Source organism: Muscardinus avellanarius (assembly GCF_963383645.1).
Source record: "Muscardinus avellanarius genome assembly, chromosome: 10".
NCBI classification, from domain to species: domain Eukaryota; kingdom Metazoa; phylum Chordata; class Mammalia; order Rodentia; family Gliridae; genus Muscardinus; species Muscardinus avellanarius.
In genome coordinates this window covers 53,119,939-53,136,050 of record NC_137796.1, presented here as the reverse complement: position 1 = coordinate 53,136,050, position 16,112 = coordinate 53,119,939, and the positions used below count along the sequence as shown (strand labels likewise).

Below are 16,112 nucleotides of genomic sequence, written 5' to 3'. Positions count from 1 at the left end.
ACATAGTCGGGTCCTCAGGAATAATTTGAAGCTCTTGGCTCAAGATTTATTGCTCCCTTCTTTGGGGTTCATTTCCCTGAAGGCCTTCCTCCTGGCCGGTGCCAGGATCCTATTCATACTGGTGGGAGGGGTAGGTGTTGTGTCCGTCATACTCATCGGTGGTGAGGCAGCGCAGCATGAAGTGGCCCAGGTCATGTTTGGATATGACCCTGGAGGGCCCTCGACCATCCAGGGTCACTGTGTAGGCCCCAGTGAGCGGCTGGTCTCCTGCGAGGCAAAGACAGAAATGACAGGGGAAGCTGATGTCTTTTCCCACCTCCAACATACGAGTACCAGAAAACCCTTCCCAGGATGCCTGCTCTGTGCCCAGCCCAGTGAGCATAACAGCCGAGAGGGGATGCCCATTTACAGGCCCTGACCTATAACCTTTGCTTCATTTGTTCAATAAATTTTTGGGGGGTACTGGACATTGAACCCAGGGATATTCTACCTCTTCTTTATTTTGAAACAGGATCTCCCTAGGCTGCTGATGGTTTTACTAAATTGCTAAGGCTGGCCTTGAACCTGCAATCCTCCCGTCTCAGCCTCCCAAGTACTGAGATTACAGGTATGCACCGCCACCATTGCTAACAGTTCTTTATTGATTTTCTATTATGAGCCAGTGCTGGGAACTGTCCCCAGGAGGGGACAAAATTGATAGGTATCTGAGAGGATGAGACGGGAGGATTGCGAGTTGGAGGTCTGCCTCAGCAACTCAGTGAGACTCAGCAATCTAATGAGACCCTGTCTCAAAGTAAAAATAAAAAAGAGCTGGGGGTGTAGCGTGGGGGTAGAATGCCTCTGAACTCAATCCCTAGTACCACAATAAATGAATAAATTAATTATTTTATGCGGGTCTGGGGACGGAATCCAGGGTTATTTGACCTCCGAGCTACACCCCCTGCCCTATTTTTTTATTCTTTATTTTGAAACAGGGTCTCACTGAGGGCCTCGCTTAGTAACTGAGGCTGTCTGCGAACCGCGATCCTCTGGTCTCAGCCTCCGGAATGCTGGGATTACAAGCCTGTGGCACCATGCCCGGCTGAATAAATAATTTTTTTGTTGTTGTTGCACTGGGGGTGGAACCCAGAGGCTTTCTACCTCTGGGCTATACTCCCAGACCTTTTTTTATATTTTATTTGGAAACAGGGTCTCACTAAGTTGCTGAGAGCCTCACTAAGTAGCTGAGGCTGGCTTCGAACCCATGCGATCCTCCTGTCTCAATTTCCCAAGCGCAGGGATTACAAGCCTGAGCCACCACGCCTGGCTGAATAAATAAAATTTAAAAATAGGGCTGGGGAGCCAGGCATGGTGGTGCATGCTTGTAATCTCAGCACTTAGTAGGCTGAGACAGGAGGATTGCACAGGTTTGAAGCCAGCCTCAGCTACTTAGTGAGACTCTGTTTCCAAATAAAATATAAAAAATAGGTCTGGGAGTATAGCCCGGAGTTAGAAAAACACCTGGGTTCCACCCCCCTTGTAACACACACACACACACACACACACACACACACACACACACACAAATAGGGTTAGGGGTGTAGCTCGGAGGTAGAATGCCCTGGGTTCCATCCCTAGTACCGCAAAAATATAAAATAAAATATAACAAGCTGGGTGTTGTGGCACATGCTTGTAATACCATCATTTGGGAGGCTGAGGCAGGAGGTTTGCGGACAGCCTCAGCTACTTAGTGAGGCCTTTTGCAACTTGGTGAGATCTTGTTTCAAAATAAAGAATAAAAAATCAGGCTGGGGGTGTAGCTCAGAAGTAGAAGGCCCCTGGGTTCCCTCCCCAGGAGCACTAAATAAATAAATAAATAAATAAATAAATAAATAAATAAAAAAAAAACAGTTGTTTCCCATTCTCCACTGCAGGTGGTGTGCTAAGCAGAAACAACTTAGCAGTATGTTCCACAGGAGATGAATTAAAACAGGGGAGAGACAGCATTTCTTTTGCCGTCTTTTCCTTGCCTTTTATTTTTGGAGGGGCGTGAACGGAGGAAGACTGGTAGGGAGTGTGTGTGCAGTTTTAGGAGGAGGAGGGCGGGCAGGAGGGCAGGGGTGGCGGCAGTGTCGCGGGCCCCGCCACTCACCTATGTGAGGTGGCATCACGGCCACGTACTTCAGGCCAGACTCTTGCAGCACCTTGTGCATCCGGATGTGGTCATCGGTCACGTCCTGCAGTCGTGGGGGCACCTTGGCTGGGTCCCATAGCAGGAAGGCTGGGGTTGGAGACACAGGGCAGGATCAGCTTGGGCTGTTTTGTCTTGGTGCCAGGATAAAATCTTGCTGTGTCTCACCAGTGCCGTGCAGTCGCAGCCCTGGGGTCACTTTGGGCACCCCTCTGACACCCTGCACCAGAGCAGCTGTCGGATCACAGCAGTTTTTTTTTTTGTGGGTCTGGGGATGGAACCCAGGGGCATTTGACCTCCGAGCTACACCCCCTGCCCTATTTTTTAATTCTTTATTTTGAAACAGGGTCTCATTGAGTTGCAAAGGGCCTAAGTAGCTGAGGCTGTCTGCGAACCACGATCCTCTGGTCTCAGCCTCCCGAATGCTGGGATTACAAGGGTGAGCCACCACGCCCAGCTGGATCTCAGCAATTCTTTTTTTTTTTTTTTTTTGTGGTACTTGGGGTGGAACCCAGAGGCTTTCTACCTCCGGGCTATATACCCCAGACCTATTTTCTATTTTATTTGGAAACAGGGTCTCACTAAGTTGCTGAAAGCCTCACTAAGTAGCTGAGGCTGGCTTCGAACCCGCGCGATCCTCCTGTCTCAGCCTCCCAAGCGCAGGGATTAAAAGCGTGCGCCACTAGGATCGCAGCAATTCTGAGTCGGACCTCCTCTCACCATCCCTGGTCCTGCCCACTGAGACCTCTTATTCTCACCTGGTCTCGTGCCCCCCTCCCGCACCCCTTGCAGCTGGAGGAGGCTGTGAACACTGAATCAGGGGCTTGCCTGGTTTCCCACCTCATTTGGGCAAGCCACATCCTTGCAAGGCCCCACGTGCTCTGGGCCCCATCCGTGCTGAGTCTCGGCCCAGCAGGTTCCCTTTCAATTGCTGTGTGCCAGCCCTGCCGCCTCATGGCTTTGCCACTGCTGATCCCTCTGCCCTGCAGCTCCTCTCATGGCTCCTTTCTCCTTTTTCTTTTTGTGACACTGGAGATTGAACCCAGAGGGATTCTGCCTCTGAGCTACACTCCGGTCCTTTTACTTTTTGTTCTAAAAGAGGGTCTTCTCACTAGGTTGCTGAGAATCTCCCTATGTTGCTGAGGCCGTCCTCAAAACTTCAGTTCTCCTGTCTCAGCCTCCCTAATATTGGGATTACGGGCAAGTGCCAGCATGCCTGCCTGCTTTCCTTCTTTTCTTTGAATACTTTGCTCAAAGACCACTTTATTAGTCCAACTTTCCCTAATCATCTTTTTTTTTTTTTTGGGGGCACTGCAAATTGACTCCAGGAATGTTCTACCTCTGAGCTATACGACCAGAACTTTTTATTTTTTTAACTTTAAAACAAAGTCTCACTAAATTGCTGAGGCTAGCTTCCAATCTGCAATCCTCCTTTCTCAGCCTCCCAAGTATTGGGATTACAGATGTGCACCATCTCCTGACCATCCTATTTAAAACTGCACCCTCAGCCTAGACAATACCCTTTATTCTGCCTATTTCTCCCCCCAAAGCACTCTTATTCCTGTGCCCTTTTGTGTGTGTGTGTAGTACTGGGGATGAAACCCAGGGATATTCTACCTCCAAGCTACATCCCCAGCCCTATTTTTATATTCTTTATTTTGAAACAGGGTCTCACTGAGCTGCAAAGGGCCTAAATAATTGAGGCTGTCCACGAACTGCGATCCTCCTGTCTCAGCCTCTCAAATGCTGGGATTACCAGCGTGCGCCACCACGCCCGGCTCCATTTCTTTTTTTTTTTTTTTGTACCAGGGATTGAACCTAGAGATATTCTACCTCCAAGCTACATCCTTTTTTTTTTATTTTGAATCAGAGTTTCACTCTGTTGCCGAAGGCCTCACTCAGTTGCTGAGGTTGGCCTTGAACATGTAATCCTCCAGTCTCAACCTCTCAAGTACTGAGATCATAGGTGTGTACCACCACGCCCTGCTTCCTGGGTCAATTTATTCTCTCCCTGCTCCTCTAGGAAGCCGGTTCCACAGGCAAAGACTTTGTCTACCATGTTCACTCTCCATTCCCAGAGGCCTGGGACCCTGCAGTGATAACATGACTTAGCTTTGGCCAGGCTATAACACAAGTTGACATTTATCAAACATTTACCAGCAGTTTGGTGAGATGGTTAAGGGCCTGGGCTCCATCTAGGGTCAAATTGTTGGTCTACCACTGGCCTCCGTCTCCTCATGTGTAAATTGGGAATGGTATAATTTGGAGTTGGGGCTGTAGCTCAGTGGTAGAGCACATGCTTAGCATGCACAAGGTTCTGGGTTCCATTTTCAGCAACCCATCCCACCAGTGTTGTTGGACTTAATGCTCATGGTTGTAACAAGGCAAAACCCGATTGACGGGTTGCTATGATCGTCTCATTAGTTCATGGACAACGAACTTCTTTACAAATAAGAAAGCTGAGGCTCACAGTATCAAGTGGGAGCCCAAGGCCACACAGCTAGGGCCTCCTCATTCAGCACTGTGGGCGGCCTCAGGCCTCCACCTGCTGATCTCAAATCCAATCTGTCTTTGTGTCTGTGTATATGGTACTGGGGATTGAACCCAGGGGCATTCTACCTCTGGGCTATACTTCCAGCCATGTATATATATATTTTAAGTATCAAAACAGGATCTTCGGGCGTGGTGGCGCACGCTTGTAATCCCAGCATTTGGGAGGTGGAGGATCACGGTTAGCGGACAGGCTCAGCTACTTAGTGAGGCCCTCTGCAACTCAGTGAGACCTGGTTTCAAAATAAAGATTAAGCCGGGCGTGGTGGCGCACGCTTGTAATCCCCGCGCTTGGGAGGCAGAGACAGGAGGATCGCGCACTGGCTTAGGATACTCTGTTTCCAAATTAAGATGTAAAAAAGGTCTGGGAGTGTAGCCCGGAGGTAGAAGGGCTTCCAGAAACATCAGTACCACCAAAATAAATAAATAAATAAATAAATAAATAAATAAATAAATAAATAAAATAAAAATAGGGCAGCGGGTGTATCTCCGAGGTCAGATGCCCCTGGGTTCCATCCCAAACCTGCAAAATAAAATAAAATAAAATAAAATAAAATAAAATAAAATAAAAAATTGGGCAGGGGGTGTAACTCTGAGGTCAAATGCTTCTGGGTTTCCATCGCCAGACCCGCAAAAAACAAACAAACAAACAAACAAAAACACCCAGGATCTTGCTAAATTGCTGAGACTGGCCTCTTAAATTTCTCATCTTCCTGTCTCATCCTCCCAAGTATCGGATTATAGGTGAGGAACACTGTGCCTGGCAATATTAGCTTTTTTATTTTTATTTTTTTGAGGCACTGGGATAGAATCTAGGAACATTCTACCTCTGAACTACACCTCTAGACTCTAGACTTATTTTATCTCCCCCCCCCAGTACTGGGGATGGAACCCAGGGGCATTCTACCTCTAAGCTACACTTTTCAGCCTCCCCCCTCCCCCGCCCTTTTTTTTTTTTTGCAGATCTGGGGATGAAACCCAGGGGCATTTGACCTCCAAGCTACAGCTCCTGTCCTATTTTGTATTCTTTATTTTGAAATAGGGTATCAGTAAATTGTAGAGGGCCTCACTAAGTAGCTGAGGCTGGCCCTGAACCGCGATCCTCTGGTCTCAGCCTCCTGAATGCTGGGATTACAAGCGTGCACCACCACGCCCGGCTTCCAGCTCTACTTTTTATTCTTTATTTTGAAACAGGGTCTCACTAAGTAGCTGAGGCTGTCGAACGCAATCCTCTTGTCTCAGCCTCCTAGTGTGCCACCACGCCCGGTTTTTATTCTTAATTTTGAACAAGGGTATCACTAAATTGTGGAAGGCCTCACAAATTGCTGAGGCTGGCCGTGTACTTTCGCTCCTCCTGTCTCAGCCTCCCAAGTACTAGGATTACATGCCTGAGCCTATTAGCAATTTTTGAATGGAGGTGTTCATCTACTATTTTTTCCTTTTTTTTTCTTTTTGGCAGTACTGAGGATTGAACCCAGGGGCATTCTCCCTCTGAGATACACCCTCAGCCCTATTTATTCTTTATTTAGAAATAGGGTCTCACTAAGTTGTGGAGGGCCTCACTAAGTAGCTGAGACTTGGCCTCCATTCTGTAATCTTCCTGTCTCAGTTTCCTAAGTACTGGAATTACAAGTGTGGGCCACCATGCCCAGTTTCTTTTTCCTTTCTTTCTTTCTTTCTTTCTTTCTTTCTTTCTTTCTTTCTTTCTTTCTTTCTTTCTTCCTTTTTTTTTCAGTACTGGGGGTAGAACCCAGGGACATTCTACCTCTGTGCTACACATCCAGCCCTATTTTTTTATTCTTTATTTTCAAACAGGGTCTCACTGAGTTGCAAAGGTCCTCACTAAGTAGCTGAGGCTGTCTGCAAATAGCCATTCTTCTGTCTCAGCCTCCCAAATGTTGGGATTACAAGTGTGCGCCACCACACCCAGCTAGCTTCTTTCTTTTGTGTGTGGTACTAGGGATTGAACTCAGGAGCATTCTACCCCTGAGCTATATCCTCAGCTCTATTTTTAAATGTGTGTGTGTGTGTGTGTGTGTGTGTGTGTGTGTGTGTGTGTGTTATGGGGATGAAACCCAGGGGCTTTTTACCTCCAGGTATTCTTTAAGTTATTCCACTGAAAAATTTTTATCAGCCAGGCATGGTGGCACACGCTTGTAATCCCCGTGCTTGGGAGGAGGAGACAGGAGGATAGTGCAGGTTCGAAGCCAGTCTTGCTGGCTTAAGAGACCCTGTTTCCAAATAAAAATATAAAAATAGGTCTGGGAGTGTAGCCCGGAGGTAGAAGGGCTTCCAGAAACCCCAGTACCACCAAAAAAAAAAAAAAAAAAAGAAAGAAAAAATTTTTATAACAAGTAAACATGATGGTGCGTGCCTGTAGTGCCAGCTACTCAGGAGGCTGAGATGGGAGGACTGCTTGAACCCATGGAATAGATAGAGATGGGCTAACATAGTGAGATGTCACTACAAACCCCCACCATAAAAAAAGAAAAATTAAAAGTAGACTAGTCTAAAATTGCAAGTTTGGGGTTATTTTTTCACACACTTGTAATCCCAGTACTTGGAAGTCTGAGACAGGAGGATCAAAGGTTTGAGGCCAGCCTTGGCAACATATGGAGATTTTCAGCAACCTAGCAAGACCCTGTTTCAAGGACTAGGGGTTACCGGTTGTGATGTCTCACGCTTGTAATCCCAATACTAGGGAGGCTGAGAAAGGAGGATTGCAGGTTTGAAGCCAGCCTCGGCAATTTAATGAGGCTCTCAGCAACTTAGCAAGATCCTATTTCCAAATAAAATAGGGCTGGGGTATAGGCCAGAGGTAGCACGCCCCGGGGTCTAACCCCAGCAACACATACACACAAGGCTGGGGGTGTAGTTTGGAGATAGAATGTCTCTAGTTCAGCCCCCCCCCCCACAAATCTGTTAACATTAATTACTCCTGTCTTGAATCTTGTAGCCTTCATTTTGTTTTACTCAGGTGTGTGTGTGTGTGTGTGTGTGTGTGTGTGTGTGTGTGTGTGGCTGGGAAAGGAACACAGCCTCACACATGCTGGGCAAGTACTCTGCCACTGAGCCACATCCCCAGCCCCTCAGGACAACACTCTAACTGGGAGCTCTGGGAAGGCAGAGCCCGGTATGTATGCACAGCGTTATCACTGCTGTGAGGTCCCTGGGCTTCTCTCAGCCGCTAGGGCCTCCTCTGGACTCCCACATCCCTCCTAAGCTCTTCCATCCTGGCCCCAGCTCTGCCGGTCCTTCCACCATCGCACCCTGTTTATCTGGGATGCCAGTTCCACCCAGGATCTATTTACCTCTTCTCTCCCATCTGCGACTGCATGGGCCAGGGCTGTTATCGGTCCCTGCTGTGTCCCCAGCATCACCCAGCTCAGTTAAGGCGTTTGATACATGCAAATAACATGATAAACTACCACGCCACCTTTCAGCAGGCCCCGGCTGCCTGTCCAGTCCCCAGCCCCCAATTCGGTCCCACCTCCGGGACCCCACCACCCACCCGAGGTGCAGGCCACGACCTTGTCCACTCCATGAGCCTTCATGGCGGCCACGATGTTCCGGGCGCCCTCGGACATCACTGTCGTGGGACCTTAGAGGGGACAGAGAGCGGCTGTCACTGGTGGGCGGCGGCGGGGGTGGCGGGGCCGGGGGTGGGGGCGGTGCTCGGGGCCGAGGTTCAGGAAGGGGCCTCGGGCAGAGCGGGGGCGCAGTACTGAGGTCAGTGCCGGTGCCCAGAAGCACGATGACGGCGTCCTGCCCGGCCACGGTCTTGTCCACGTCGGCCGCCTGCCGCACGTCACCCACCACCACGCGGCCCGGCTGGGGACCCTCCGACGGCAGCCTGGAGGCGTCTCGAACCAACACGGTCACTTCATAACCTGTGGGCAGAGGAGCCGAGGGCAGGGTCAGCGGGCTTGTGGGCTGTCACGCATGGGCTCCAGGGTCTGGGCAATGGGTGAGACCCCCAAATCCACCCCCAGGTCCCCTGTTCTGGAGCCATGGTTTTCAAACATAGTTTGCATATATCCACAGTTGATGCTCAGCTAGGGTTTTTATTTTCTTTTGTTCTTGGTCCTGGGGCATTCTACTTCTGAGCTACACCCCCAGACCTATTTATTTGTTTATTTGACTTAATACATGTTATTTATGCAGATCATACACACACACACACACACACACACACACACACACATTTTTTGCGGTCCTAGGGGTTGAACCTAGGGGGATTCTACCTCTGAGCTATAGCCCCTGCCCTATTTTTTATTCTTTATGTTGAAACAGGGTCTCACTAAATTGTAGAGGGCCTCACTAAGTAGCTGAGGCTGGCCCTGAACCGCGATTCTCTGGTCTCAGCCTCCTGAATGCTGGTTTTTATGTTTATTTATTATTATTATTATTATTATCATCATTATTATTTTGGTGGTACTGGGGTTCCTTTTTATTTGGAAACAGGGTAATAGGGTCTCTTAAGCCAGAGCGGCTGGCTTCAAACCTTCACGATCCTCCTGCCTCATCCTCCCAAGAGCGGGGATTACAAGCATGTGCCACCAAGCCGGGCTCCAAATGCTGGTTTTTATTCTTTATCTTGAAACTGGGTCTCACTGAGTTGCAAAGGGCCTCACTAAGTAGCCGAGGCTGTCCGCGAACCGCGATCCTCCTGTCTCAGCCTCCCGAACGCTGGGATTATAAGTGTGCACCATCGTGCCTGGCCAGATTATTATATTAATGAATAGTCCTTAGCTGGGCATGGTGGAGTACGCTTGTAATCCCAGCATTCTGGAGGCTGAGACAGGAGGATCGCGGTTCTCAGACAGCCTCAGCTACTTAGTGAGGCCCTTTGCAACTAAGTGAGACCCTCTTTCAAAATAAAGAATAAAAGCCAGGCATGGTGGCACATGCTTGTAATCCCAGCCCTTGAGAGGCTGAGACAGGAGGATTGTACAAATTCAAAGCCAACCTCAGCTACTGCGTGAGGCTCTCAGCAACTTAGTGAGGCCCTGTTTTCAAATAAAGTATAAAATAGGTTTGGGAGTATAGCCCGGAGGTAGAAAAGCCCTGGGTTGCACCACAAAAAAATTAATAAAGAATGAAAAATAGGGCTGGGGGTGTAGCTCCGAGGTAGAATGCTCCTGAACTCCATCCCCAGTACTGCAATAAATAGTCCTTTTATTTTTTGTTATTTACTTTATTTTACCCATGTCTTCTTCCTCTGGGATATACTTTCAGCCCTATTCTATTTTATTCTATTTTTTGCAGGTCTGGGGATGGAACCCAGGGGCATTCTACCTCCGAACTACAACCTCTGCCCTATTTTTTTTTTTTTTTGGTGGTGCTGGGGGCGGAACCCAGGGGCTTTCTACCTCCAGTCTATACTCCCAGACCTATTTTATATTTTTATTTGGAAACAGGGTCTCACTAAGTTGCTGAGGGCCTCACTAAGTAGCTGAGGCTGGCTTTGAACCCATGTGATCCTCCTGTCTCAGCCTCCCAAGTGCGGGGATTACAAGCATGGGCCACCAGGCCCGGCTCTGCCCTATTTTTTATTCTCTATTTTGAAACAGGGTCTCACTATGTTGCAGAGGGCCTCACTAAGTAGCTGAGGCTGTCTGCAAACCACGATCCTCTGGTCTCAGCTTCCTGAATGATGGGATTACAGGCGTGCGCCACCACGCCCGGTTGCTCCTATTTTATTATTAATTTGCAAACTGGGTCTCACTAATTGCTGAGTGTGTGCCACACTCAAGTGTGTGCCACACTGCCCTGCTCGTACTAGTGATAATAATAAAACGATGAATTATGGTCTCTGTCTTGCACTGAATGTGTGTGACCACTACAATTCTAATCCTAATCTCTAACCTGCGGTATCTGGAGATGGGGAGTTGATTTGGTTTGCATGAAGCCATGAGGGTGGAATGATGAGTTATGGTCTCTGTCTTGCACTGAATGTGTGTGACCCCTACAATCCTATTCCTAATCTCTAACCTGTGGTATTTGGAGATGGGGAGTTGATTTGGTTTGCATGAAGCCATGAGGGTGGAGTCCTCAAAATGGGAGTAGTGTTCTCATAGGAAGAGGAAGAAGTAGGGTTTGGTGGCTCTAGCCTGTATGCCTAGTACTTAGGAGGCTGAGATGGGAGGATTGCAGGTTTGAAGCCAGACTCAGCAATTTAGGAAGAGCCTGTTTCCAAATAAAAAATAAATAGATAGGCTGGGCGTGGTGGCGCACGCTTGTAATCCCCGCACTTGGGAGGCTGAGACAGGAGGATCGCACGGTTTCAGGGCCAGCCTCAGCTACTTAGGCTTTCGGCAACTTAGTGACACGTTTCCAAATAAAATATAAAATAGGTCTGGGAGTATAGCCAGGAGGTAGAAAACCTCTGGGTTCCACCCCCAGTACCACTAAATAAATAAATATATAAATAAATAAATAAATAATAGATAGCTGAGCATGGTGGCACATGCCTGTAGTTCCAGTACTTGGGAGGCTGGGACAAGAGGATCGCTGGTTTAAGGAAAGCATCAGCAAGTAGTGAGACTCTCATCAATCTACTAAGATCCTATTTCAAAAAATTAAGATAAAATAGGGCTGAGGGTGTAGCTCAGCGGTAGAATGCTCCTGAGTTCAATCCCCTATACCACACACATACACACAGACCAGATGTGGCGATGTATGCCTGCAATACCAATACTTGGGAGGCTGAGACAGAAGGATTGCAGGTTTCAGGACAGCCTCAGCAAGTAGTGAGATTCATCAACACCTAGTGAGATCCCATTTCTCTTTCTTTCCTTCCTTCCTTCCTTCTTTCTTTCTTTCTTTCTTTCTTTTTTTTTTTTTGGTGGTTCAATCCCCAATACCAGAAACAACAAAAAACAAACAAAAAATGTCTAAAGAAACTGGGCGTGGTGGTGCACACTTGTAATCCCCACGCTTGGGAGGCTGAGACAGGAGGATTGCATGGGTTTGAAGCCAGCCTCAGCTACTTAGTGAGGCTTTTAGCAACTTAGTGAGACCCTGTTTCCAAATAAAATATAAAAAAGGTCTGGGAGTATAGCCCGGAGGTGGAAAGCCTCTGGGTTCCACCCCCAGTACCACCAAAAAAAAAAAAAAAAAAATGTGGCTATATTGCTGAGGCTGTCCTTCAACTTGCCATCTTCCTGTTTTAGCCTACCGAGTACTGGGATTACAGGTGTGCACCACCATGCCTGGTTCCCTTTTAAGCTTTTTTGCTCTCAACCCACTATACAAAATAGATTTCACTGCCTATCCCATTATATACAAACCTATAAACACAGATAGCTGAAAGAAGTTTCATAAAGCCAATATTTAATGTGTAACATATTTGATGCCGCTGAGACTATTTAAATATATTTTAGAGAGCTGGGCGTGGTGGCACATGCTTGTAATCCCAGCATTCGGGAGGCTGAGACTGGAGGATCGCGGTTCGTGGACAGCCTCGGCTACTTAGTGAGGCTGTCTGCAACTCAGTGAGACCCTGTTTCAAAATAAAGAATAAAATATAGGGCAGGGGATATAGCTCAGAGGTTAAATGTCCTTGGGTTCCATCCCCAGACCAGCAAAAATATAATATATATATATATGTAATATATATATATATATATATATATATATATATTTAGAACTCATCCTGACCTACAGTTGGAGAAGCACCAGACTGCAACAACTCTAAAAGGTAGCTATAGCTATGATGCTTTTTTTTTTTTTTTTTTTCGGGAGTGGGGCTGGAACCCAGGGGCATTCGACCTCTGAGCTACACCCCCTGCCCTATTTTTTATTCTTTTTATTTTGAAACCGGATCTCACTGAGTTTCAGAGGGCCTCAGTATTTAGCTGAGGCTGTCTGCGAACTGTGATCCTCGGGTCTCTGCCTCCCGAATGCTGGGATTACAAGCGTGCGCCACCACGCCCGGCTCTATGATGCTTATTTTGAGGATGGGGAAACTGAGACAATTTTAGATGACTGGGCCATGACCACACAGCTAGTAAATAGAGAAGGTCGAAATTTTACTTAAATGAGTTTAATCCAGAGCCTGCACAATTCAATGCTAGACTATACTATAATGTGAATTCAGCCAACCAATAATTGTTTATTGAGCACCAGCTACCCATCAGCCACGATTGTAAACAAGCTCTTCTCACATAGTACCTCATTTAATCATTGTAAGCACAACTGGGCAAGGACTGCTCCTTTTCATCCCTACTTCAGAGATATCTAGGTAAACAGTTCTAGATGGTGAGGCATTTGGCTGCAGAAGTGGTACGGGGGGGGGGAACTGGCCATTTCAGCATAAGCAGGTTGGCACCAGGGCCTGTGCCTTGCAGGACCCTCTGCCCTACATTATCACATTGAGGTAAGTAAAATCACGATTCATTGATTCCTTCAAGCCCTTCCCCTTCGTGAGACCTTTCAGAGCAGCAACTTAATTCCCTCTAGGTGCAGTCCCACATGTGGCCAGCAGGGTGGGCCAACGGGATCCAGTGGCATTGGGGATTAAAGGTAAAACAGTAACGTGGGAATCCAGATCCCCAGTGTGACTCAGCGCTTCTCAAACTTCTTCCTTCCCCATTCCTCCAGTAGAAATGTATATCAGCAAATGGAGTTTTACCCGGGGCTCTCTCCCTCCTCACAAGATCCTCACGAGGTCCCTGGGGAGGAGCACAGCTGGCGGGATGAGAAACTTTCTGAAGAGGGCTGAGTTGGGAGACTGCAGAAAGTGCAACCTGGTGGGCTGGGGCCTGCAGATAGTCAACGTCGCCAGGGTTATCGGGGCTAACACGGGTGGGGCATTATATCTGGAAGGTCCAGGACCAGCAAGGGCTGGTAAACTCTGTTCTGGGAGGGGGGGGGGCAGGGGACACTAGGGACTCCTGCACCCTTTCCTGGGGCACCTCTGAATTTTCAGCTCTCATCGATTTTTCCAGGACCAGTTCTCATGTCTTTAAGATTTCTTTCTTTCTTTCTTTCTCTTCTTTTGCAGCACTGGGGGTGCCTAGGGGCATTCTACCTCCAAGCTACACCCTCAGTACTATTTTTAAAAATTCTTTCTTTTGAAATAGGGTCTCATCGAGTTGCAAAGGGCTTCACTAAGTAGCTGAGTGTGGGGAACCGTTATCCCTGTCTCAACCTCCCAAATGCTGGGAATACAAAAGTGTGCCACCACGCCCGGCTTCTGTGACCTTTTTCTATTAGATGCTCAGGTCAACTTTCCCCCTACATGTTTCTATTTGTACTTCCAGTGTCCAAGATGCCCCTGGGCATCGTCAGTGTTTAAGAGCAAAGTCTGGGTTCAAATCCCAGCACTACCACTTAGCAGCTGTGCGATACCCGGCGAATCATTTTTGGGTCTCAATTTATTCATCTGTCAATTGGGATACCAGTTCCCACTCCAACTGAGAGCTGCCAGAATTTCACACGCTGGGGGGGGGGAGCACGCCGGCGCTGACCCCGGCGCTGGCACACCCTCTCTGGGTGTGCTAACGACCACCACCATCACAACAACCACATTTCCTAAGAGCCCTATTGACACAAACTCCTGTCACTGGAGTCCACAAACGGAATGGCACAGCCTTCCCCATTTCTGTACCCCCAGCCCATGGCCACTTGCTTTGCTTCCTGAGTCTTGACACACCTTGCTGGAACGCTGATGGCCCCCAGCGGCCTCAGCCCGGCCTCAGACCTCCCTCCGTCCAAGGCTCTTTCAATGTTTTCCCCGGGCACCCCGTGACATGCCCCACCCGCCCCAGCTCATGCCTGCTTGCACCGCCTGTGCCAGGGTGGTGAGCCCGGTCCTGCCAGTGGCGCCGAAGATCGCGATCTTCTTGACGGTCATGCTTCGGGGTCCTGGGATGGCGAGGCCTGAGACGCGCGGGAACCCGAAGACTGCCGGGCAGCGCTGGCCGCTTTTCTCCAGCTGCAGGGACGGGGCGGGGCCGACTCCGAGGGTCCCGCCTCAGCCCGCCCCTCCCACGGTTCAAACCAGAGGGCGGAGCCAACGAGGCCACGCCCCTAGCGGCGGAAGCGCGGATGGACGGAGCCAGAGCCCTTCGCATTTCTTTACTGCCCAGGACCGCCTCTCCGACCGCCATTTATACTCGGAGGCCACGCCTCCTCTAGGAAGGGAACGAATAGGAGGGGCCAGGAGAACTGTCACTCAGCGCCCCGCCTCCGCACCCTAGCCACAGGGGCGGGGCGGACGGCGGGCCACGCCCCCGCCTCTCCTGGTTCCCGCCCCCGCTGCCAGCTGCGGCAGATGTGGTGCGGGCGCCGGGAGCGAGGGGAGAAGTGAGGGAGGACCGTGCGGCCGCGGCTGCGTGTCTTTGTGCCTGTGTGCCCCGTGTCCCTAAGCAGCCACGGCGAGCGCGGGGCCGCGGGCGACACCCTGTGAGGCGGTGTCCGGCCCCGCAGCGGGCCGGCGCCGAGGGCCGCCGCGTGCGGTGGCGCGCCCGCCACACGGCCGCGCGGGGTCGCGTGCGCCTCGTAGAGGTGTGTGCGGGCGTCGTCTGTGGAGAGCATGGCCGTGGGCGTCGCTGTCGTCCCCGCGGCGTGAGCGGCGCGGCGCGCGGCCCCTCTGCGTGCGTGACGGTGCGTGGCCCCGGTGCGCGCGGGTGCGGCGGGGCGGGGGGCCTCCCGGGTGTGACCCTGCGCGACCCCACGGAGGGCGGCCGGGTGCGCGCCGCGCGGGCTGCGTGGCGCCGCGGGGGCCTCGGGCGGGGGCGCGCGGCGGCGCATGCGGGCCTGGCGCGGGCGGCCGGGCGCGGGCGCGGCGAGCGGCGGGACGGCGGCGGCGGCCGCGCGGGCCCAGGTGAGCGCGGCGCGGCCCAGCGCCCTTCCCCGCGTCTCCTACCTGCCCGAGCATCCTCCCCCGCGCCTCGGCACGGCCCGAGCCCCCGGTCTGCCTCGCTGCGGGGAGGCAGGGGGGCCGAGCGCGGGATGAGACCCCAGCCCCCGACCTAGCCCAGCCTCCGCGCCACGCGTGGGTCTCCCCGGGCCTTGTTTTCCCAGGGCCCCCTCCTCCGGCACCGCGACGGGCCCGCAGAGCGGGAGGCGCGGCTTAGGAAGGGTTAAAGCGCCGGCTCCCACCGCAGCCGAGCCCGGGGCCAGCCTTTGCTTGGGCCGGCAGCACAGCCCTTCCCGCCTCCCCGGCCCTCTCTTCTCTTCTCCATTCAGTCCGCGAGCGAGCGCAGGCCAGAGCTGGTCCCGGCCTGGCCGCTCACCAAGTGCTGAGCGCTTCCCATCCCCAAGCCTTCCATCGAGGAACCGGTCGTGACCACCGTTTAACACGGAAGGGAACAGAGCAGCCACGTTCAAGATACAGCAAGAATAAAGCAGGGTTGAACTAATTTCTTGTTGGCCCCAGAACATG

The 16,112-nt window shown here is 50.7% G+C and overlaps 1 protein-coding gene across 1 annotated transcript; it reads right to left on the bottom strand.

Moving 5' to 3' along the window:
- Nucleotides 1-109: 109 nt before the first annotated feature.
- BLVRB (biliverdin reductase B) lies at nucleotides 110-14,579 on the bottom strand (the record flags this gene model as incomplete). Its single annotated transcript, XM_080702353.1, has 5 exons — nucleotides 110-267; nucleotides 2,132-2,260; nucleotides 8,232-8,321; nucleotides 8,446-8,610; nucleotides 14,501-14,579. 5 exons carry the CDS (start codon nucleotides 14,577-14,579, stop codon nucleotides 110-112), a joined length of 621 nt encoding a protein of 206 aa, XP_080558479.1.
- Nucleotides 14,580-16,112: the final 1,533 nt, after the last annotated feature.